Here is a 25,397-nt window from a genome sequence, read left to right on the forward strand (position 1 = left end):
CCATTGTTAGACACCTAGTGATTTCTTTTCACTTTTTGATGTCATAAAAGTCTTCATCCAAAGAAATATTTTCCTTTGAAAAAAATTACTTTTATTATAAAATGAAATTACTATGTGAAAGAATATGAAGACCTAATTCCTTCCCAATCAGATTTTAAACACAAAACCTGTACTGGAAAATATATATTCACTGAGAAACAAGACCAAGGAAATAGAGGTGGCAACAGTCAGAAGAGACTCTCTCTAAATTAGGAGACCACACTGCAGTGCTTAAAATCATAGGCTGTGAGAGTAAAAAATCATAGGCTGTGAGAGTAACAGAGAACCAGAGAGAGTATATTGTTTCTTCTTTTGTTTCAATGGTAAAAAACGCAAAGCATAAAATACACCAAAGGAGAATCGGCTTATTATCATTAAACAATATGAATTAATAGCCTAATCAGCATGAGTTAAGAGTACATTTCCATAAGAAAGGAATCTCATAGTTTTCGTTGGTTTTTTCTTACCTAAGAAGGTGATTGAGTAGTACTAGCTAACATCTAATCTTTAGGCTGCTACTGCTACTGCTAAGTCGCTTCGGTCGTGTCCGACTCTGTGCGACCCCATAGACGGCAGCCCACCAGGCCCCGCCGTCCCTGGGATTCTCCAGGCAAGAACACTGGAGTGGGTTGCCATTTCCTTCTCCAATGCATGAAAGTGAAAAGTGAAAGTGAAGTCGCTCAGTCGTGTCCGACTCTTAGCGACCCCATGGACTGCAGCCTACCAGGCTCCTCCGTCCATGGGATTTTCCAGGCAAGAGTACTGGAGTGGGGTGCCATTGCCTTCTCCAATCTTTAGGCTAAGTGACCTCAAAACATCCCTTCCTGCTCCACTTGTAGGATTCTCAAAGGCAAGTCAAGAGACTCCTGGTGGGTACATGACTTGCATGCCCCTGACAGCCAATACTGCTCAAGCAATCCTTGATCAGCTTGACTTTTAGAATTGAGTACACTGTGTATAACCACTCTGAATCCAACTATCTACAGTTAGAACTGCAGTAATAGGTTTACTCTGAAAAGGAACAGAGGACTTCCCTGGGGCTCGTGTCACAAACTCCATTCTAGTGGTAAGGGATAACTTTTGAAGAACAATTTCATTTGAAAACAACCATTTAAACCTGTACAGAGAAAATGTTAGCAACTAATTAGTGAAGAAAATGTGAGTGAAAAGAGGAAAGTTTTTGATTGTTTCTTTTGTTTTTCAACTAGTGGTAGTGGTTTAGTTGTTCAGTCAGATCCAAATCTGCTACGCTACAGACTGTAGCCTGCCAGGGTTCTCTGTCCATAGGATTTCCCAGGCAAGAATACTGGAGTGGGTAGCTGTTCCCTTCTCCAGGGGACCTTTTCAACCCAGGGATCAAACCTGGGTCTCCTGCATTGACAGGTTGATTCTTTAACACTGAGCCCACTGGGAACCCTTTCATGCCCTGGCAATTAATTCTGGGAACCATTGCCAAGACGTGGTTTTATCTATGTGAGGAGATGAGTGTGGAGAATAACATTGATTCTGTCAGGCTACAAGGGAAAATATTTGTGTTTCTCTTCTTTATTTTTGTTTGAGCCTTTGCAATTTTAATCTTTCTGAAAGGAATGGACAGTTTTGTTAATTATAAAAGAAATCTGTTATCAACTTGTACTACAGATTCATCTTGATGGTAAGTTTGGAAAAAGATTTGCGGAGACATTTTCCCATTAAGTTTAATTAAGTTACCTAGGCCTGTAATAAATATGTATTACAGAGTTGTCATTTTGTTTTGTATTTTTCAATAATCTTTCGAGTTATAGTTGGGTAATGAAGGCAGAGACTATTACAGCAATTTTTTTTTATTTTTTATTACCACCAATGTAGTTCTTTTGTATTAATACCTTTGAATAAAATGATGAATTTTTTTCCAGAATAATTATTTTGTCTGCCATAAAAATCCATTCATACTTTTTCATTTAAAAAGAATTTTATATTTTCATACTATTTTATATCTTGCTTGTTTTTTTAGGTATTGGAAGAAATTTCATGTTACCCTGAGAATAACGATGCAAAGGAATTAAAGCGTATTTTAACACAACCTCATTTCATGGTGAGTAACAGTTAAACTTCTGTAGAAATAAAACCTCACTTTCAAAAGAGGGTTTTACTAATTCTTATGAAATACAGCCATCTTCATCAAATGTGCTTTCAGCCATATGTCAGAGTGTTAAGATTATAATACCAGATAATATCAAATTATAAAGATGCTATTTGCCAACCTCATGGAGTTGGAATAAGAATTAAGTAGATGATACATCTACTGTGCTTTGCACAGTGTCTGATATATCCTTAATGCCTAATAATTGTTAGCTAATGAATATTATTAGTTACTCCATAGTATCTGTCATGTCTAGGGCACAGTACTCAGTAAAACACTGAATAGATTAGCAACTTGCCCATTTGGAGATAAGTTAGTCAACTGACTGTTCTGTGCAGTGTGTTTTCCGCAGATAGAAGCCTGTACATTCTGGACAGATGGGTCTATCTATTAATTGATAAGTAACCCTCAGCTCAATTCCGAGAATGATGTAGGACCATTGAGATCAGTAGATCTTTCAGATTCGAAGTAAGCTAAATAAAGAAAATAATATATACCCAAATAAAATCATTTTTTTAAGGTTAAGGTTTGTTTGTTTGTTTTTCAAAACCATTAAAGCTAAGACAGCCCCATCTCTCACAACTTACCTAACTTCGAAGCCTTGGTTTATTTTGCTTTTCTGACATCAGAGAGAAATTAATATGTGCATTGCTATTAGTAAGCATTTTCAGAAATAATAAATAGTTCTTGTAATTTCCTGGCTCAGGAAGATCTGCTGGAGAAGGGATAAGCTACCCACTCCAGTATTCTTGGGCTTCCCTGGTGGCTCAGCTGGTAAAGAATCTGTCTGCAATGTGGGAGACCTGGATTCTATCCCTGGGTTGGGAAGATTCCCTGGAGAAGGGAAAGGCTACCTACTCCAGTATTCTGACTTGGAGAATTCCATGGACTATATAGTCCATGGGGTCACAAAGAGTTGGACACAACTGAGCGACTTTCACTTTCACTTGTAATTTCTGAACACCCAGCTAGGTGCTTAAAAGACATTTTCATTTACTCATCAAATATGTAAATGCCTACTGTATACCAGACACCAGGCTGGGCACTAAGGGTAGTGGTGAATAGGATCAGTGAAGTTCCATTCTAGGTGAGGCGTGGATAGGTGAACTAGAGACAGACAGTGAGCCAGTATACAAGCAAGATAAGTTCGTATTGTGATAACTATGAAAAAAAGACAGGACAATGGGGCAGAGATGATAGTAAAGGAGAAGCTATTTCAGAGGGTCAGGACAAAGGCCCTCTGAGGAGTTAACATGTGGGCTGAGACTTGTTTTATGAAAGAATCAGCTTTCTGAATGTTCAACCATGGGGACGAGCAAATGCAAAGGCCCAGAGGCAAGAAAGAGCTTCGTAGAGTCAGAGTACAGAAGAAAGGCCATTGTGGCTGGGATATAGTAAACAAAGGGGAGAGTTGAGCTGGCAAACAAGAAGACCTGGCAAGGGCGGCAGAGGCCAGACCACAAAGGGCCTTTGGGGCCATGGTAAGGAATCTGGATTTTCTCCTGATTGCACAGGTGACAGTGACTGCAAGCAAGAAAATATTGTTAGACCTGTACTTTTTTAGAGATTGCTGGAGCTCTTGTGTAGAGAATGGACTGTGGTGAGGATAAGACTTAAGAGAGGGAGACCAATTAGGAGGCTTCTGTGAGGTGGTAGAGGCTTGGAGAAGGATGGGGCTGATGGAAAATGAGCAGATTGGGATTCTGCTTTAGAGGTGGTTGAACACGGACTTGCTGATGGCTGAGATGTGAGGTAATGTAATTAACTCCATTTTAAGTTCAGAGAGGAAACTGTATCCTAGAAAGGCTAAGAGGCTTGCTTTAGGTCACCTACCTAGTAAGTGGCCTTATGGAGGTTCAAAACCCAGATCTTTCTGGCTCCAAAGGCTGTGCTCTTAAATGACTTGTAGCAAGGATTGATTTTCCTATAAACTTATTTTGAACTCAGTGGGCATTCCCAAATAAGCATATGTTTGGATAATGTCCTGTGTGGGAGGTATAATTCTGAGCTGTATATACTATGTTAAGCTTTTAAATGCTATAGCTTTCTATTTTAAAAGCATTTTAAGATAATGATTTCAAATTTTTGGTATTGTTAAAGAAATATTAATAAAGGAAAAATTTTAATTTATAATTTTTATTATACCAAAGTTTGGGAGTTGTTCTTAGCATATAATTTTGTACTTATTTCTTCAATTATTTGACTTTTTCTTTGCTTTCTGATCATTAAAACATGAGGATTTAATGTTGGGTTACCTTACATTTAAAAATACAGATACTTACATTTTTTACAGTAATTAAAAGAAGAGAGTATAGGTTTAAATGATTTTTTAAACTCTGTACTCTAGAGGTCATGATAAAAAATATTAGCACACTATCCTTTTTCAGTTATTCCATTTTAAAGACTTTTTTTTTAAGAGAACAGATCCTTTGCTTATTGCATTTGTAAAATATAAAACATTAAGGATAAAGACAATAAACAGAATTGAATGTCTATGCTTTGATTTTTTTCCTTTAAAATTTTCTGTCCTAAATCCTATTTTTTGAAATTGGTATCTTACTTTCTCAATAAAAACAAGGTGGTTATAATCACCTTAGGTTGACTTGAAAGTTTCATTATTAAGTGATAAATTTTATGATTTGTAATTAAGAAGCCTGAAGAACTACTTTCAAACCTAAAATTTCTTTTTTCCTATAAATTTTAAATGAATTTTTCCCACTCTAGTCTGAAGTTCTTAGTTGTCTTGTCCATGTCCCTTTTACATACAAAACAAAAAATTGTTTTTTTCCTTTTTCATGATTCTTCTTATGTAATTAAATATAATAGCTATTTCAGCTTAGTAACAATTGCTGAATCACCACATAACATACTTGAAAAAAAATATTCAAACTCTCATTTCTCTATTTTTTATTTGGCATACTCTTTTAATGACTTTTTTAACAATCTGTAAGTGGCCCCTTATTTTTGTTTGTGTATGTGTTGGATAAAAGTTTCATTTTGTGGTAGCAGTCTTTTATAGTAGCAAATAAAAGTTAGTATCAAGTATGACCTCATTTGGTGATATAATTTAAGGATTTTTCTCTTATGGTTCAGTTTTGGTATTTTTGTGATTGTGGGCTTATCCTTCCTTATAAATAAAACATTAATACAAGTGTTTGCTTATATAATTTAAAAGGATGGATAGAAACCGTTTGCAAAAAACAGTATAAACACTTTCTCCAACCCATGTAATTGACATTTTCCTAATGAAACTTGGTTCTCTGTTTACCTAGGCATATATCCTCCAGTCATACAAAGCATATTTTTAAAAATTCACTGTTTATAGAAAACACATCTATAATTAATGCATGCGTCCTAAGTTGCTTCAGTCGTATCCAACTCTTTGCAACTCTATGGACTGTAGCCCGCCATACTCCTCTGTTCATGGAATTCTCCAAGCAAGAATACTGGAGTGGGTAGCCATTCCCTCCTCCAGGGGATCTTCCCAACCCAGGGATAGAACCCGCGTCTCTTATGTCTCTTACATTGGCAGGCGGGTTCTTTACCACAAGCGCCACCTGGGAAGCCCCATAATTAATACATTGAACCTAATTTTAACAGACGAAGTTTTTCAGTTCACCTATAATTAATTTTTGCTTTCTGCCTTAAATCTTAGTCTCTAAAGAGGCTATAATTAAACCAGCCAAAGAAGGATTTCCCCACATAGCACAGCCACCACCACTTTGGCCAGGGGTACTCATGTTGGGTGTAGCCAGGACACAGGTCAGGAAGCCCAGGTCCCCAGGGCCATTGTGGAGGCTGGCTTTCAAGCTGTGCTACTTACTGCCCCTCAGTGCCTATACCAGCCCTCTGAGATCTTGCAAATATCTGCCATTTCTATTATAAATTCAGATGGGTATTGAACAGAGCATACGCTCTATTGATGACTAATCAACGCCATCATCTTTATGATTTTACCACATTGTTACCTTATTTTTGCCTCGTATATATAACTGAAAAGTGAAAATAGCCGAGTCATGACTTTGGTAAATCTTTTAATTAAATAACTTGAGATCTTACAGGTTATGCTGTTAAGGCAATTTTAATTATGTTTCATTATCTCAGATATTTCATTACCCTACAGATCACAGATTAAAAAAGAACTGAATTTATAGTTAGCTCACAAGAAAATACAATATATAAAGTGCCAAATATGTTGATACACAGCTGTAAAATTCTCTTTGAAGTAGAAATGTTAAAATATTTATTCTTATTAAAAACTTTCTTATGATGACATGAAATGTACAGTAAGTGGAAGAATAGCCTTTTCAGGAAAACAAAACGATATTTGTTACCCAGTTTCACCACGAGGACATACGAAGATATCAACACAAAGAAATCACTTTTTCTTTGTTAATGGGCTTTGCAAAAAGAAGTCATGATAATAACTGTCAGCTGATTTTTTGTTTAGTGCTCCAAAAAGTAGAAATGAGCAAAAACAGTAACTAGGTTTAAGATTTTGAGCTCCATATCATGTGATATTTGGGGAAATTACATTTTTTCAGATATGTTTGTGTGTGGTTTTTTTTCTTTCACTAAGTCATACATTATAAATTATCCTTTGCATTATGTAGCAGTTATTGTTAATACCACTGGTAAAGGATATTTGCTCAAGGCACCAATTATTGCACTGTTTATTTTTAAATTTGTTTTCATTTTAAGCCCCAGCACAAATTTGCCAGCTCTATGTACAAAAGATTCTTTCTGCTCAATTATTTCAAATTGTGTTATGTCAGCCTTTAATTGAGCAAGTTAGTTGGACAATTTTTTAGAGCATCAGACAACACCTCTTACCCAGATAATGAACAAACACATCCATTCATTGATTGGCTCACCCATTCTTTCATTTGTTCCTTCATTTTTAAAACTCCATCTATCATGATTGTGCATGCTCAGCTGCTTCAGTCATGTCCAACTCTTGACGACCCAAGAGACTGTGGCCCGCCAGGCTGCTCTGTCTTTAGGATTCTCCAGGCAAGAATACGAGAGCGGATTGCCATGCTCTCCTCCAGGGCATCTTCTCGATCCAGAAAACGAATCCCTGCCTCTTATGTCTCCTGCTTTGGCAAGCGGGTTCTTCACCACTAGGGCCACCTGGGAAGCTGCATCTGTCATGATTACGTGTCAGAGAGAAATTATGGCATGGCTCTATCTAGGTGTAATGTGCTGTGAATTCTCTTTAGATGAGAGATACCTTTGAGAGGCAAAGAATAATTTTATGTGTTTATGTAATAGACTCCTACTGAAACAGTTCTATTATTAATATTTTATTTCCCTCATAAAATATCAGGCCTTACTTCAGACTCACGATGTAGTGGCTCATGAAGTTTACAGTGATGAAGCATTGAGGGTTACACCTCCTCCCACTTCTCCCTATTTAAATGGTGATTCTCCAGAAAGTGCAAACGGAGACATGGATATGGAGAACGTGACCAGAGTTCGCCTGGTCCAGTTCCAAAAGAACACAGATGAACCAATGGTAAGTAGGGGAAAAAAAATCTCCTGTATTCTCATAAAATCCCAGCATGAGTTCGAGCACCTACCTTCAACCTATACTACTAGAGGTGGGGAGGAAAGGAGGGTGTGGAGAGTTTTCAAGAAATCAGTTTCCAGATCCTCATTTCAAGGCCACCACCATACCCCCGCCCCCACTACCCCCACCTAAAATTGTCCTGCCTGACACTGTGCCTAAGGTATGTTGGCTTTCCTTCTCACCTCTCCTTTCACAGTTGCTCTTCAACATCAACAAAGAAAGGACAGACCTAATATATTAGTCTAGCGTGTAAAGACCTCTGGGATAGCAGGGACGGGGTCCAATGTGAAATACTGGAATTGGTGTTGAAAAGGTGAACGTCTAAAGTTCCTTTTACAAGTCGAGTGGTGTCCAGATCTTTTGCCCTCAACAAAATTAGAGGAAGACTAATTGGGAAGACATTCAAAGAATCGAGTGCCATTGTTAAAGTTCCTTCCATTAACACCTACCTGTTTAGTATGAATTCACCTTCTCAGTTCTTAGGTGTAGCATTGGAATAGAACTGATGCTGAACCCTGCTTCATCCTCATAGAATTTTCATAGACTGGGAAGATCAAGGAAAGGCTCCTTGATGTTAACTGCACAGAGGGGGCAGTGAGAGGGGAGACCATCCAGCCAAACCAAGTAGCATATGCAGAAACCTGCTAGTGAAAAGTCTCTTAGCCCAGTTTCAAAATGGAAAGAAGGCACCACAGCTGGACTGTAGAAAACAAGATGTGTGTCAGAAGAGGGCCTCATAAGTATTGATTTTGTTATCTATTTTAAAAACAGTGAGAGGCTATTAAAGAGTTTTAAGCAGGGAGATAAAATCAGATTTTCATTTTAGAAATAAGCACTCTGGAAGATGGATTAGAGGGGGACAAGAGTGGCTAGGGGGAGACCAGTTAAGAGACTGTAACTGCAGTAATACATGGGAGAGATGATGGAGCTCTGAACTACAGGGATGGATGTCGAGTGGAAAGAAGGGAATAGATTCAATAAGAGAGTAATTCAGGAGACCTTGAGAATGGATTGTTGATGGGGACTGAGGCAGACACGAGTGTCTAGTGTGACCTTAAGCTTTAGGTTTTTCACAGCCAGGTGAACAGTGATGCTACCCACTGAGACAGGGAATATTGGGAGAGTTCCAGTTTTTAGGAGGAATGATTTCTTTAAGAAGAAGGAAAACATTCAAACATATGTATTCGTATCTGCTCCTCAGAACATAGAAAAGGGATCCTGGGATATAGGAAAACAGATTACTTAAGAATGTTGCCCAGTTGCTTTCCAGGTTAAAGGAAGAATTACAGAGCAGTGATCCTATGATGGCAGTTTCCAGAAAGCCCTCAACCCTAGACTTTCAGGTTGTAATTCTCACTTACTGTTCTTTGCCAGTTAGACTGTATTATCTCAGCACTTACAGCAGACATGGGACATGAAGTCACCTCACCCTCTGGTGCTCACCAAGCAACTCTTTGACTTAACAGCCCAGGCAGTAGCAGCTTTGGGTCCCTCAGGCAAATCACTTCATGTCCGTGGAGACCTCGTTTTGCTCATACTTTTCTTAGCAAGTATGATCAAAAGTGTGCTTGATTTCTACCTACCCAGATCCTACCCAGCTCTGAAAGTCTAACACTCCCCGCATTCATTTCATATATTCATTCACTCATTTAGCAAATGTTTTAAGTACCCACTATGTGCAGAAAAGACCCTGGTGCTGGGAAAGATTGAGAGCAGGAGGAGAAGGGTGTGGCAGAGAATGAGATGATTGGATGGCATCATCAATTCAATGGACATGAGTTTGAGCAAACTCTGGGAGATAGTGAAGGACAGGCAAGCCTGGTGTGCTGCAGTCCATGGGGTTGCAAAGAGTCAGAGAAGACTGAGTGGCTGACCAACAATGTGCAGATGACTGCATGCCAGTGATGTAGTGGCAGACAAGACGTTGCCCTTTCCTGGAGCTCAGTTTCCATAGGGCTACCTACTCTTTTTTTGGCCACACTGTGCAGCATGCAGGCTGTTAGTTCCCCAGCCAAGGACAGAACCTGTCCCCCATACCCAGGAGGCACAGAGACTTAACCACTGGCCCACCAGGAAAGTCCCAGGGCTCCCTACATTAAACAAGTAGATATGCACTTTAGCACAGTTTGTTTAACAGGTGTGATTATGACAGAACTATAGGGGAGGAAAGACTGTGTCAGAGAAGCATGAGAAGGGGTGATGTTCAGCCAATCAGAGTAGATAGGAAAGTGGAAGGTACCACAAGAAAGGCCCAGGGATTTCCCTGGTGGTCCAGTGGTTAAGTCTTCGCCTTCTAATAGAAAGGGTGCAGGTTCGATCCCTGGTCTGGGAGCTGGGATCCCACATGCCTCATGGCCAAAAAAAACAAAACATAAAACAGGAGCAATATTGTAATGGATTCAATAAAGACTTTAAAAAAAAAAAGGAGGAGGAGGCCCAGAAGTGTCTTGTGATCGTCACGTTCTAAAGCAATTCAATGACAGTTGCTTGATGTTCCATATGAAGATTAACTACATTAGAAACATAGACTGAGTGAAAGCATAAATCTGTACCCCTGAATTACACTTTTCAGCAAGCATAAAATAGCCTTGAGTCTTCCCCAAAAGTCTCCTTAAAGAAGCCCTTCTCTCTTCCATCTTCTATGATCCTAGTGAAGGTGTGTAGTTCTTCTCCCTTTAATTGGTTGCCATAAAAATGGAAATTATTTTATCTGAAATATATTTTCAGGAATATAGTTTTCTATAGTTTTACATTTAATACAACTTCATTTGCTTCTTTGTCCTGTTAAAAAACATTATAGTATCATGCAGCATATACTTGTCTGATTTCTTTTGCTTTTTGGACCTTCTAAAATATATCCAACTAGGTATGCTAGGTCCATCCCCCAAGGGTGATATATTCACATTACACCCTTGTTTTCCCATTTTTAACATCACACTTTGAATTATTTCTCTGTTGATTGGGAAACTCCCATAGTTGCATGTGTTAAACACTGAACTTCAAATAGTGTAGACAATTGGGAAGAGGCTTATGTAAACAAGGAAAAGCCAGGAGTTTATAGCAAGCTGGGCTAGGTTCAGCAGTAGCTGGGCCAAGCCTTTCCCTGGAATTTGGGAACTTGTGAACAGAGAAAACATGAGTCAGTTCTTCTCTGCAGAGAAACGTTTGAAGCAGACAAAATAATAAATACTAACTTTGGTTGATTTGAGGTGAACTTTCCCTAGCCGTGAGAGGAGACAAAGAGGTTGCAAAGAGTCAGAGATGACTGAGCAGCTGAACAACAACGATGTGCAGATGACTGCATGCCAGTGACGTAGTGGTGGACAAGACACTGCCCCTTCCTGGAACTCAGTTTCCATAGGGCTACCTACTTTGTTTTGTCTATCTCATTCACTTCCATGCCTAGCAGAGTATCTGCCATGTAACAGGTTCACAGTAATATTGGTTGAATGAATATGCTAATTCGGTAATTTCAAGAATGGAATCCTCATTGTACTGTCATTTCCCTTATGAAATTAGATTTGACTTACACATTAATTTACAGCATTTTTCCAGGAGCACCTCTCTTGGTAACCATATGTGCTGATTGAATGCACAAGTTGGAAATGAAACTTGAGCAGTACAGTTGAATGTGGGACTAGAAACATTTGGGAAACCAGTTTATTTTTAATTGCTTGCTTACCATTTCTAAGAACCACAAAATAGGAACTGTGCAAAGTTATATGTTGTAGAATTGTACAAATTCAGGTAGGGTCTAGATTATAAAGTCTCAAATATTTTCATGGAACTTTCTAACTGTTATTTTCCGGTGAAGAAAATAAGACAGAGTCCTGCTACCCCCAATCATCTCAAATTCAAGATCAGTTTTCACTGAGGGAGCTTGTTAAAAATATAGATCTGGGCTCTATTCCAGACTAATCAAAAGAGTGAAATTAGAAATCAGTATTATCTAAAAGGTCTCCATGTGATTCTTAGAAACAACCAAGTCTAGTACAAAGATATGTTTATGAAAGCTTGTCTTATAATGGTGAATAACTGGAAAGTAAGAGTTGTAATCGGACTTCCCCAGTGGTCCGGTGGTTGGGAATCTGCCTGCCAATGCAGGGGACATGGGTTTGATCCCTGATCCAGGAATATTCCACACGCCATGGGGCAACTAAGTCCATGCACCCAACTACTGAGCCTGCACTCGAGAGCCCGCGAGCCACAACTGCTGAAGCCCCACACTGTAAAGCCTGCGCTGCACAATAAGAGAAGCCACCGCAATGAGAAGCCAACACACCACATCTAAAGTCTCATCCCCACTCGCCACAGCTAGAGAAAGCCTGCCTGTGGCAATGAAGACCCAGCACAGCCAAGAAATAAATAAATATTTTTTAAGACCAGTCCAGAAGGCTTGTAATTAAAAACAAAAAGTTGTCATCTATTCCATAGAATAGTATTCTGGCATTAAGTATACAGAGGTTCCACTTCCAACCAAGGTGGAATAACAGCGAACAGATTTACTTTCTCACCTGAAACAACAACAACAACAAAAAGAACACACACAACGATAAAAGAACTGTTTTCAAGATATTGGGCATCTGGCAGCAAAGAACAGTGATCCCTAAGAAACAGGAAGCAAACAAGCCCAGTGATCGTCCCACCTTACTGACGTGAGAGAGTTTCCAGGCCACAGCATGGTGAAGGGGAACTGAGGCAGATCGGACTCCCTGAGGACACAGAGCTGAGGGCCTGGGAAGACCAAAGCAATAACATTCATAGGACAGAGTGCTGAAGTGGAGAGAGCTGCACAGAGACAAAACTCTAGAGGGTCCCCCTCGTGTATTTATCTGAATAATGATCTGCACGTTTATGACAGGAACCTACTCAGAGCCAAGGAAAGGCCATCCAAAAAGGATGAGAGGGAACAGTGCCCAACACTCACTGTCTGTCCCCACCTCCCAGACTAGAAAAACCAATTCAAGGGCCATTGTGTGGAGTGCTTAGGAAGGTCTTGCCTCAGTAATGAGGAATTATTAGCCCTAGACAGAGAATTGCTCCAGACCCGCCTTAACAAATCCTGAAAGCAAGGCCCAAAGGATCACTCTTTCCAAATAGCTGAACTACATCCCAGGACAAAGCTTAAGAATATAGAAATAAAAAAATAACTGACAGCACTATTTGAATTAGCAGGAAAATTGCACTATGGGATTAATGGCAGTTTAGACATTTCAGAAGAATAGATTTGTGAACTCAAAAGACATAGCAATAGAAACTACCCAAAACAAAACACAGAAAGAAAAAAGAATTTTGAGAAATGAAAAGAATATCACTGAGCTGTGGCACAATTTCAAGCAAACTAATACTTGGTTCATTGGAATCTATGAGGGAGAAGAGGGTGAGGAAGAAACAAAGTGTTTTTGAAGAAATAATGGCTGAAAACATTCCAAATTTGATGAAAACTATAAATCTGCAGATACAAGAACCACAGTGAACCCCAAGCACAAGACACATGAAGAAAACAACACCAAAGTACATCATAATCAAACTGCTTAGAACCTGTGATAAACAGGAAGATCTTAAAAACAGAGATAAAAAGGAAATGTTACATACAGGGGGACAAAGATAAGAGTGGTATCAGATCTCTTATGAGAAAGTATAATCAAGAAAACAATAATTTTAAAGTACTGGGGGGAAAAAAACCTCTCAACTTAGAATTCTAAACCCAGTATAATTATCTATCATAAAATAAAGGCAAACTATATAGAACAGTATGGAGGTTCCAAAAAAAACTAAAATATAGAGCTACCATATGACCCAGCAATCCCACTCCTAGATCTGGAGAAAACCATAATTTGAAAAGATGCATGCACCCCAGTGTTCATTGTAGCACTATTTACAATAGCCAAGTCATGGAAGCAACGTAAATGTCCATCAACAGAGGAATGGATAAAGAAGATGTGATATACAGTGTGTGTGTGTGTGTGTGTAGTGGAATATTGTTGGAATTTGGGGATATTATTCACCCATAAAAAGGAATGAAATGGTGCCATTTGCAGAGATGTGGATGGACCTAGAGATTGTCATACAGAGTGAAGTCAGAGAAAAACAAATATAGTATCACTTATATGTGGAGTCTAGAAAAATGGTAGAGATGAACTTACTAGCAAAGCAGAAACAGAGTCACATTTGTAGAGAACAAACTTATGGTTACCAAGGGGGAGAGCAGGGGTGGGACAAATTGGGAAATTGGAACTGACATAGGTACACTAATATGTATAAAATAATTAATGAGAACCTACCATTTAGCACAAGGAACTCTACTTGATGCTCTGTGGTGACCTAAATAGGAAGGAAGTCTTAAAAAGAGTGGATATATGTATATGATATGTATATTATATATATATATATATGATATGTATATTATATATATATATATGATATGTATATTATATATATATATATGATATACTTTGTTGTACAGCAAGAAACTAATACAACATTGTAAAGCAACTATACTCTAATAAAAATTAATTCAAAAGATAAAATAGTATTTTAAAAAAACACTAATTAAAAAAAGGCAAAATAAAGATATTTTCAGACTTAACAAAACTGAAAGAATTTGATAGACTTACAGTGTAATAAATGTTAAAGGATATCCTTATCATTTAAATCTCTCTGAAAGGTAAATGGAAGTCTAAACAAAAATAGTAGCAATGAGTTTGGGATTTTTTAACATGTAAAAGTAAAATATATAACAGCACAAAAGTCAGGAGGAAGGAAGTGGAAGTATACTGTTATAAGATTCTTATAATACATTTCACATGGTATAATATCACTTGAAGGTAGACTGGTAAGTTAAAGATGTATGCTATAAACCCTAAAGCAACCACCAAAACAACAGAACAATTATAGCTAATAAAACAGGAGGGGAAAATAGAATGAAAATAAATGAACTAATCCAAAAGAATGCAGAAAAGGGGAGCATGGGAGAGATGGGACAAATAAAAATCAAATAGCAAGAAGATATATTCATCAGTAATCGGTAATCATATTAAATATAAATTGTCTAAATTCTCCCAAATTAAAAAGTAGAGATTGTCAGATTGGGGTATAGGAGGGAAGCAAGACCAAATTATATATTGCCCATAAGAAATGCTTTATAAATGAAAACAAATCATTTTAAAGGAAAAGACTGGAAAAAGATATACTATGATGACATTAATAAAAGGAAGCTGAAATGACTATATTAATATCAAAGTATATTCTCAGGCCACAGTGGAATTAAATTAGAAATGAATAACAGAAAGATGTCAGGAAAAATCCCCAAGCACTTGAAAACTAAATTATACAATTTCAAATAACCCATGGATGAAAGAAGAAATCAAAAGAGAAATTTTAAAGTATTTTGAAGTGAATGAAAATGAAATCACAACATACCAGAACTTGTAGAATATGCTAAAACAGTACTTAGGGAGAAAAAAAGTGTAGCACTAAATACCAGTCTTAAAAAAAAAGAAATATCTTAAAACAATGACCTCACCTTCCACCTAAAGAAACTAGAACCAAAAAAGCAAATTAAACCCAAAGTGAGTAAAAGAAAAGAAATAATAAAGATCAAAGTGGAAACAATTTAAAAAATCAATTGTTTCACTTTAAGAAAGTGAAACAATTTAAAAAATCAATAAAACAAGCCTTTCCTTTGACAAGATCAGATCAATCAGGTGTGGGGGTGAAGACACTAATTACCAATATCATGCATAAGAGAAGTAACATTACTATAGATCCTACAGATATAAAAAGAATAATAAGGAAATATGGTAAACAACTTTATGTCAATAAATTAAACAACCTAAATTAAATAGACACATTTCGGGGGAGACAAACTACCAAAACTCACTTTGGAATAAACTGAATTGCCCTATACTATTTAAAAATTGAAGTTAGTCTTTTAAAAAATCCCTCAAAGAAAACTCCAGGCCAAGGTGGCTTTACTGGTAAATTCTACCAAACATATAATAAAGAAACAGTACCAATTGTACACAGACTCCTCCCAAAACATTGAAAAGAAAAGAATTCTTCCCAACTTACTATTTTTGATGAAAAGGAGGAAGAAGAGGTATAATAGCTACTAGCATTACCCTGATACCAAAATCAGACATTTTGCAAGTAAAGAAAACTACAGACCAGTAACCAGGTACTTAGATGCACAAATTCTAAACAAATCCATACCTCAAAAAAGAAAAATACATCATGACCAAGTGGAGAATTAGCAACATGGAAAATACTTATAAGATTAAAAAGCATTATATAAAATATATGTATGCTATTGTTAGAGTAACCAAAATATCAAAATTAATATTTCTGTCATGGCATAGTAGAGTTTTTTCCTCCATTTTCCATATTTTCTTTAATGTTTTCCTACTTTTGTAGTTAAGGTTATCTACAGCATAATCACAGACATAAAAAGAATGCCCTGTCATAGTAATTCTATTTTTGCTTAACTTTTTACAGGGAATCACTTTAAAAATGAATGAACTAAATCACTGTATCGTTGCAAGAATCATGCATGGGGGCATGATTCACAGGCAAGGTAAGTTCCATATATAATTCTTTCTTTCCTATCTTAGTTTTTTTTCATATAGTATAGTGTTTTATGATCCATATAAAAAATCAGTTTGATTGATGGTTTATACAAATGATTTATCTGTCTTTGGTTTTAATCATTGTTGGCCTCCACTCACTTGTATTCATCTCCACATGCTTCAGTTATACTATACAGTTCTGTTGCTGGAGCATCTCTGAGTCACTCTTTAGATCCTGACTTATTAGAGGCCATGGGAGATAAACTGAAGTATCATATGGGTCCCAGGATATATGGAAGACATCTACCATGGGATATAAGATATATGTATATATATTTGCAAAGTTAAATGACAGTTGACTACTATAATTCATTCAGGAATGAGATATACTATTTATAAATTAGGAAATCAGAGTTTGATAAATAACAATATAATATTTCAGTGGTAAAATAAGAAAGATCAAATCCGTAATTAAGTTCTTAACACCTGCTACAGTAAATGTAGTTGAGAAGGGAATTCACTAAGGACTGAAGTAGACAAAAAATGATTTTTTGAGAAAGTGGAGCTACTGTTAACTCTCCAGTGGATAAGATTTGGACATGCAGGTTTAGGTTCCTCTTTGAAGCGACTGTGTTATATGTATTAGTATTTAGAGCCTGATCCAAAAGTGATTCTCCTGTCCAAAAATTAGACTTCCTTTCTTTGAGATCGTGTTGTATATGTGCTTAACACCTCTTTCCTTCACCCTGGAGAGCAAGAGGTAACACCATCAGCCTTTTAGTGCTTTCTTGTCCTCTTTGGAGATGACTGCTTATGTACACAGATGGTGCCTGGCATTACTGCTACCTTCAGTGCAGTCTATAGGTTTCATGAGTGGATAGCACTCACACAGAAAGATACTTGGTTTTAGAATCCTGTAGGAATTTTTTGCTTATTATTTTTAATAATTTAGTATACATTCAGTAAAGTTACATCATTATTTCTTTAATTTCTTTTTGTTTTATTACCACACTGGCTAGCCCCTGCTGTCTTTAATAGAAGTGGTATAGTGGGTATCCTTGTCCTATTCTTGTTTTTAAGAGGTAGCTTTCCAATGTTTCCCCATGAAGAAGAATGTTTACTATAGATTTTTAGTAGATACTTTTTTATTAGAGCTGAAGAAGTTCTTTTATATTCTTAGTTACTGGACATTTAAATTATGACTGAGTTTGAATTTTATCAAATGCTTCTTCTGCATCTGCTAAGATGATTTATTTTCTTTTCTCTTAATGTGGTGAATGACTTTTAAAGATTTCCTAATGATAACCTCCCCAGCATTTCTCAGATAAGCCCAGGGTATTCATTGTGTATTATCTTTTGGTACGTACTGCTTGATTCTATGTGCTATTATTTTGTTTTCGATTTTTGTGATCACAATTGTGAGTGAGACTGGCCTGTGGTTAATTTTCCTTTCCTACGTTTCTCTATCTGATTTTAGTTTCAAAGTTACCTTGGCCTCAAAAATGACTTGGAGAAACTCTCTTCATAAGTTCTCTGAATATTGTATAACATTGGAATGATTTGTAGCCTGAAAGTTTAGTAGAACTTGCCTATAAAACAATCAAGGCCTGGTGTTTTATGTTTTGTTTTGTTTTAAGGAATATTTTTTTGTTACCACTGTCAGTTTCTTTAACATTCATAAGGCTGGTCAGGCTTTCTATATCTTGGGTGAGTTTGGTAAATTACATTTTCCTGAAATTTTTTACATTTTTAAAATTATTCTAGTAAGCTTCTTCTTAGTGTCCTCTTACGTTTTTATTAATGTTTCTACTGTCTCTGTAATTATGTACCCATGTTTATTCCTAAGGTCATTTATATGTGCCTTGTCTTTTTCCTCCTGATCAACTTACCTATTTTATTTTTTCATGACCTATTTTTTTATTTCCTCCTTCCTTCTACTTTCTATTGGTTTTATCTAACTTTTAAAATCTGACACTTGGTTCATTTATCCCAGTCTTTCTTCGTCTCTATGTATTTAAGATTAAACTCTACCTCTTGAAGTACTGTTTTATCTGTATCTTACCAGTTTTGAGATGAAGCATTTTTATTGTAATTCAGTTATAAGTATTTTTAACATCTCTATTATTATATTTTTCATTGCCCTACAAGGTATTTAGAGATGTTTTTATGTGCCACATTTAAGAGGGTTTCCTATCTATCTTTTTGTGTTTTACTTCTAAGTTAATTGCACTGGAGTCAGAGAATGCGGTCTATATGACACCATTTTGTTGAGGTTTGGTCAGATTTGCTTTATGGCATAGACCTTTCGTCATTTTTATAAATGGCCCATGTTGTACCTAAGAAGACTGTTTTGTTCCTGTTACATGCAGAGTTCTCTATATGATTGCTTAAGGTTAATTGTTGTTCAAACATTCTATATATTGACTAATTTTTTTTCTGTTTGACCTATCAATAATTATTGAAATATTCCAATTATCACAGTTGAGTTTTTCTATTTCTATCTATAGATCTCTCGATGTATATATTCAAGGCTGTTTTATTAGGAGCATAGAAGTGCCTGGTAACCATGTCTATCCTTATTATACGTTCTACTTAAAACTTATTTTATTTTAATGTAGTTATTCCAGCTTTATTTTAGTTATTTGCTAGGATGTCTTCTTCTTTTATTTCTAACCATTCTGTGCCTGTGTGCTGTAGAGTGTGTCTTACAAACATTTCTAAATCTGAGGTTTTCATTTTGTAGTGCCCTCTGATGATTGCGAAAAATCCGCCTGCAATGCAGGAGACCTGGGTTAGATCCCTGGGTTGGGAAGATCCCTGGGTTGGGAAGATCCCCTGGAGTAGGGAAAAGCTACCCACTCCAGTATTCTGGCTTGGAGAATTACATGGACTGTACAGTCCATGGGGTCACAAAGAGTTGGACACGACTGAGTCACTTTCACTTTCTGATGATTGCTATCTTTTAATGGGCAAGGAAAGTCCATCAATATTTAATGTAGTCCATTAATATTTCAGTAATGATTTCTATCATCTTGGGTTTTTTTTTTAATTTATTCCATATTTTAACTGATGTTTTTCTTCATGTTTGTTCATTCCGCCCTGGTAGCTTAGACTTTCAGCATTCTATTTCTCTTTTTAGGTGGTTACCTTGAAAACTTGTCATACATATTTAACTTGACATATGATGACTCAGACAGACACCTGCTATGCAGGAGACCTGGGTTCAATCCCTGGAGAAGGGAACAGCTACACCCACTCCAGTATTCTGGCCTGGAGAATCCCATGAACAGGGGAGCCTAGCAGGCCACAGTCCATGGGGTCACAAAGAGTCAGACACAACTGAGCGACTTTCACTTTTCACTTTCACACTAAAGGGAAACAGTATATTAATTCCACTCTCTCAAAGAATACAAAGACATTGGAATCAAGTTAGATCCCATTCTTGACTTACATGCACTTTCCTGGTGGCTCAGACGGTAAAGCATCTACCTGCAGTGCGGTAGATCGGGGTTTGATCCCTGGATCAGGAAGATCCCCTGGAGAAGGAAATGGCAACCCACTCTAGTACTCTTGCCTGGAAAATCCCATAGATGGAGGAGGCTGGTAGGCTTCAGTCCATGGGGTTGCAAAGAGTTGGACACGACTGAGCGACTTCACTTTCTTACTTGACTTACATATTATTCTTGCCCAGCATTTTTATTCTGTCCTATTTTAAATCCACAGATTTGAAATTATCTTAAAATACATGACCATTGTTGTTTGAATTTACATAAATGTTTACGATTTTATTTGTTTATTATTCCTTTTGCATTGCAGACCACCCTTTGGTGAGCATTTTTCATTCTTCCTAAACTATATCCTTTATAGTTCCTTTAGTGATAGTCTCTTGTTGATAAACTCCTTCAGGTGGTATTATCTGTAAATATTTCATTTCTACCTCAATCTTGATTACTTTTGCTGAGAGCACAATTTTAGGTTAATGGTTACCATTCCGGTTTCTTTTGGCATCTGTTGTTTGATCTTGAGAAATCTGGTGTCACTACAATTGTCCTTGCTTTGTAGATGATCTCTCCTTTCTCCCTGGACTTCATAAGCTCTTTGTCTTCGATGTTCTGTACTTTTACTACCTCCTGGCATGGCTTTCTTTTTATTTATCCTATTTGGGATACATTATTCTTCCTGGAGCTGTGTGATCATGTTTGCATCATTCAAGAAAATTTGCAACCATATTTCTTAAAATATTGCCTCTACATTCACTCTATCATCTCCTTCTGAACTCTAGGTAGATGTGTGTTAGACATTCCCTCCATATCTCTTAATATCTTTTTCATGTTTTATTTCTTGTTTCCTATCTTTCTTACCTCCTTATTTCTCTGACCTGCATTCTAGTTAATTTATTTGGTTATGTCTTCCAATTAGCTGAAACTCTTCAGCCATATCTGAACTCCTGTTCAATGCATCCATTCATTGATTTATGCTACTGATTATATTTTTCCTTTCTAGAAGTACTAGTCACTTGTTCTTATTTTTGTTTTCAGATCTGTCTGTTCACATCTGATAATCTCTTGTTGCATGCTCATCCTTGCAAAAAAGGTCCCTTTCTTTCTTTTTCTTTAACATATAACTATTTTATACAGGCATACCTTAGAGATACTACAGTCTTGGTTTCAGACCACTGCAATAAAATGAGTCACATGAATTTTTTTGTTTACCAGTGCACATAAAATTTATGTTTGTACTATGCTATCCCCTGGAGAAGGACATGGCAACCCACTCCAGTATTCTTGCCTGGAGAATCCCATGGATGGAGGAGCCTGGTGGGCTACAATCTGTGGGGTCGCAAAGAGTCAGACACGACTGAGAGACTTCACTTATCACCTACTAAGTGTATAGTAGCATTATGTCTTTTAAAATGTATATACTTTAATTTAAAATTACTTTATTACTAAAAAAATGCTAACCATCATCTAAGCCTCAGCAAATCATATTCTTTGCTCCTGGTGGAGGGTATTGTCTAGATGTTGATGGCTGCTGATTGGTCAGGGTGGTGGTTGCCGAAGGCTGAGTTGGCTGTGGCAGTTTCTTAAGACAATGAAGTTTGCCTCATTGACCCACTCTTCCTTTCACAAGTGGTTTCTTTGTAGCATGCACTGCTGCTTGATAGCATTTTACCCATGGTAGAACCTCATTCAAAACAGGAGTAAATCCTCTCAAACCCTGCCACTGCTTTATTAACTAAGTTTATGTAATATTCTAAATCCTTTGGTGCCATTTCAGCAATCAATTGTTTGCCATCTTATATAAGCACAGTTCATAACATTGCCAGAACAGCAGAGATCACTCATCACAGATCACCATAATGAATATAATAATAATGAAAAAGTTTGAAATAGTGTGAGAATTACCAGTGTGTGATACAGAGACAGGAAGTGAGCAAACACTGTTGGAAAAATGGCACAGATAGACTTGCTCAACACAGGGTTGCCACAAACCTTCAATCTATAAAAAATGTGGTTATCTTTGAGGCACAGTAAAGCAAAGCACAAGAAAACAAGGTATTCCTGTAGTCTATATCTGACCATTCCAGCATCTATCCTCCTTGAGGGTCTAAATCTATTTCTTCTCTTTCTGATGACTCACATAATAGTTTGCCTTATTGTATGTTTGGTGATCTTTGATTATAAGCTTATTGCTTGCTGAAATCAGTAGAAGTCGTGGGAGCCTAAACTGGGAATACTTTCCTCCAAAAGTGGTCTGTTCTGTGTTTTACCAGCTGCCACAGAGTGCCACTGAACTGAGTCTTGGCTCCCTGCAGAATCCTGGGCTTAGCTTCTCTAACTTGCTATTGGCCCAAGACTCAGAAGGCAGCCAGGAAGCAGTATGGCAATGGCATCTACCCCTCCCACTGGTTTCATTCCATCTTGATTTTGCCACCACTCTGGATCCAGCTCACTGGGTTCTTAACTGTGGAAGGGAGAGTGGGGATGGAAATGGGAAGTATTCTTGGGGATTCACATTCATTTTGTAAGACCAGTAACACTTCAAGGGGTGAGCCCTACATGGGATATAGTTGTAAGAGAGTTTGTGAGTGCCTAATCTACCATATTGAGGCGAAGGCAATGGTACCCCACTCCAGTACTCTTGCCTGGAAAATCCCATGGACAGAGGAGCCTGGTAAGCTGCAGTCCATGGGGTTGCTAGGAGTTGGACACGACTGAGCGACTTCACTTTCACTTCTCACTTTCATGCACTGGAGAAGGAAATGGCAACCCACTCCAGTGTTCTTGCCTGGAGGATCCCAGAGACGGGGGAGCCTGGTGGGCTGCCGTCTATGGGGTCGCACAGAGTCGGACACGACTGAAGCGACTTAGCAGCAATCTACCATATTGAAAACAAAAGTCCCCAAATTTTTGTTTTATGTTTAATTATGTTAACTTTCAAACATGGTTAGAGAGAATAGTGCAGTGAGTTCAAGTAGAGAAAAGTGGAAAGAATAGTGCGATGATCACCTACGTACCCATAACCCAGGTAGAATTATTGTTAATTCATGACCATACTGATTTCACCTGTATTTGCCCTACTGCCCCTGGATTACTTTGAAGCAAATACAAGGCTTTTTATCTGCATTTTAGTGTGTATGTCTTAAAGATACCATGAGCTTTGCATAATGAAGTCAGGTCAATGACTAAACGTGTGTGCAATTCATAAATAAAGCAAAAATTTACGTAACACTATTTAACCATTGTTTCTCACTTTTTCTAGTTGAAGTGTGACAGAACCCTGAAGTGCCTACCAAATTATTATTAAAAAGTTTCAGTATGTCTAATATAAATTTATTGATATACAGATATTATCACCACAATTTTTTGAAAAATCAACAACCTTTGTATCATATTTGGTAGATAATAATGATGATATCAGCAAATACTTAAATGGCACTATGCACCAAGAACAGTTCTAAGTCCTCTGCATCTAATAAACTCATTTAATCCTCACAACAATCCTATCAGATAGATACTATTTTCATCTCCATTTTATAAATATGAGTTTTCAGGTAAATTTTCAGTAAGTTACCCAAGATCTGGAAGCTAATACATGATGAAGCAGAGATATGAACCCAGATAGGCTGCATCTGGAAGTCATAGTTTTAAACAGCTATATACATAAGGAGTCTCTCAGAAAAATAAGCAGATTTTTAGTCATCTTTCAAAACTGTGTCCTCCATAAGTTAGGTGTATCTGTTTTGGCGAGTTTACTATATGAGCCTAACTCATACCTGGTTCTGAAATATTAGCCTTTAGTATTTAGCTTAATTTTTAAAAATTACTTACCTTGCTGACTTTGGATTTTATTATTATAAAAGTATATATCATTTCATGTTTATAATTTTGTGTAATTTCTTAGGTACACTTCATGTCGGAGATGAAATTCGAGAAATCAATGGCATCAGTGTAGCCAACCAAACAGTGGAACAGCTGCAAAAAATGCTTGTGAGTCAAATGAAAGTCACTTTTTCTGAAATCAACTTTCAGTTCATTAATTTGTTTATTAAATAAGGGGTATTCTTTTGTAATCTGGTACGATCATCTGTGTGGTCTTGTGCAACATTCATAAAAACTGAGAACTAGAAAAATGGTTACATGCAGCAGAGCTTAGAAACATTTTGCCCATTTTCAGCAGTGTGGGCTTGAACATTCTCCTTTCAGTCCTTTGTCTCCTGGTTCTTAGTGAGCAGATGTTTAAAGAAAACCTTTGCAGTTGTGCATACTTGTGAACTAGTTTCTCACTGACCTCAACTCTGCTGACATCAGCAATGTCAGAAACCTCTTTCCTGTGTAGCTGAGTCATAGCCAGCTATATGGGATTTCTCTATAGAGCAGGGAAAAGGAAACTCATGGTAGATCAGGCCATTTTTTACCATATATATCCAAAATTGGTGTTCAAATTAGGCTTTGGATTGGGGCGGGCTGGGGGCTGCAGAATGACAGGCCCTGGCGAGCAGAGGGAGATGTTTAGACCTCTGGTCCTGCACCTTCTTCCCACCGCAGTGTAGCAGCCTCCTGTGCTATTTATATCTACTGAAGGTACAGTAAGCACCACAGAGTCACTGACAGTCAAAACTAAGGCCTAAATTATGAACTAAAAAGCAGATTTTATGGAGTACACCATCATCATGTAGCCTCCCAAATATAATTCTTACATAATTACTTGTTCTGTAGTCCATTTCAACTTGTATTCACTTTCGAAAGGCATGTCACTTAGAGTTGTCTCCGCATCTATGAAAAGATCACCGTCAGAGGTCTGTTGCACCACTGCTGTGTGAACAGGGCAGTCAGCCTTGACTTTGCAGGGCTGTTCCCAGGAGCAGCCTCCTGTGTTACTGTGAGCAGTTCCTGCTTTTGTAACTCGGTTTCATTTTTAGGCCCCTGTGCTGTCGGCTGGCTTGCACTAAATACCCCTGAAACGTTTTCAGTGGTTTCTTACGTGTTGTTGTGTGCAACATTTGTTTGTTCAAAGAGCTCTCCTTTCTGTTTCCTCCAGCGGGAAATGCGGGGGAGTATCACCTTCAAGATCGTGCCAAGTTACCGCACTCAGTCATCATCCTGTGAGGTAATAGCTCTAACGAAACACCCCATCTCCTCTGGGTTCTTAACTAACTGTCTGCTGATGGCTGAATGTTTTGGCTTCTTCTGGGAAATTGTTTCTGCCTGTGCTGTTGATCACTGCACACCAATTTTACAACAAAGATAACGGAACAGAGTAGGTCCCACCCACCTACTCAGCCCTCTTCCACGGGGTTCTCCTCAGCACCTAAACTTCTTGCAGGCTGGAAGCGAAGCAAAATACATAGAGAGAAGCTCCAAATAATGACAGAGGTTTAATAAAGAATGAGTCTCTGGGGGAGGATGAAAGATGATAATTGCAATAATGTTTCCAGGAAGTATATTTACTTCCCTTGTTAAGAAATCACATTAGATAGTTCTTCTTTCCAAGAATCTGAAAAGTGGTCTATTTCTTGTTAAGATAGAGGTATTCAAATAATTCTGAGAGGTCTCTAGATGGATTTTAAGCCTATGAGGAATTGATAACTGATGTT

The 25,397-nt window shown here is 37.5% G+C and overlaps 1 protein-coding gene across 15 annotated transcripts in view; it reads left to right on the top strand.

The window, feature by feature from the left end:
• CASK (calcium/calmodulin dependent serine protein kinase) overlaps positions 1–25,397 on the top strand; it is a 372,938-nt gene that overhangs the window by 308,342 nt on the left and 39,199 nt on the right. For all 15 annotated transcript variants that reach the window (XM_070785242.1, XM_070785243.1, XM_070785248.1 and 12 more), the window contains 5 exons: positions 2,033–2,113; positions 7,491–7,679; positions 16,230–16,308; positions 23,705–23,790; positions 24,842–24,910. In XM_070785242.1, coding sequence (XP_070641343.1) covers positions 2,033–2,113; positions 7,491–7,679; positions 16,230–16,308; positions 23,705–23,790; positions 24,842–24,910 — 504 coding nt within the window. The remainder of the gene's footprint in view (positions 1–2,032; positions 2,114–7,490; positions 7,680–16,229; positions 16,309–23,704; positions 23,791–24,841; positions 24,911–25,397) is intronic.

Source organism: Bos indicus, chromosome X (genome assembly GCF_029378745.1).
Source record: "Bos indicus isolate NIAB-ARS_2022 breed Sahiwal x Tharparkar chromosome X, NIAB-ARS_B.indTharparkar_mat_pri_1.0, whole genome shotgun sequence".
NCBI lineage: Eukaryota > Metazoa > Chordata > Mammalia > Artiodactyla > Bovidae > Bos > Bos indicus.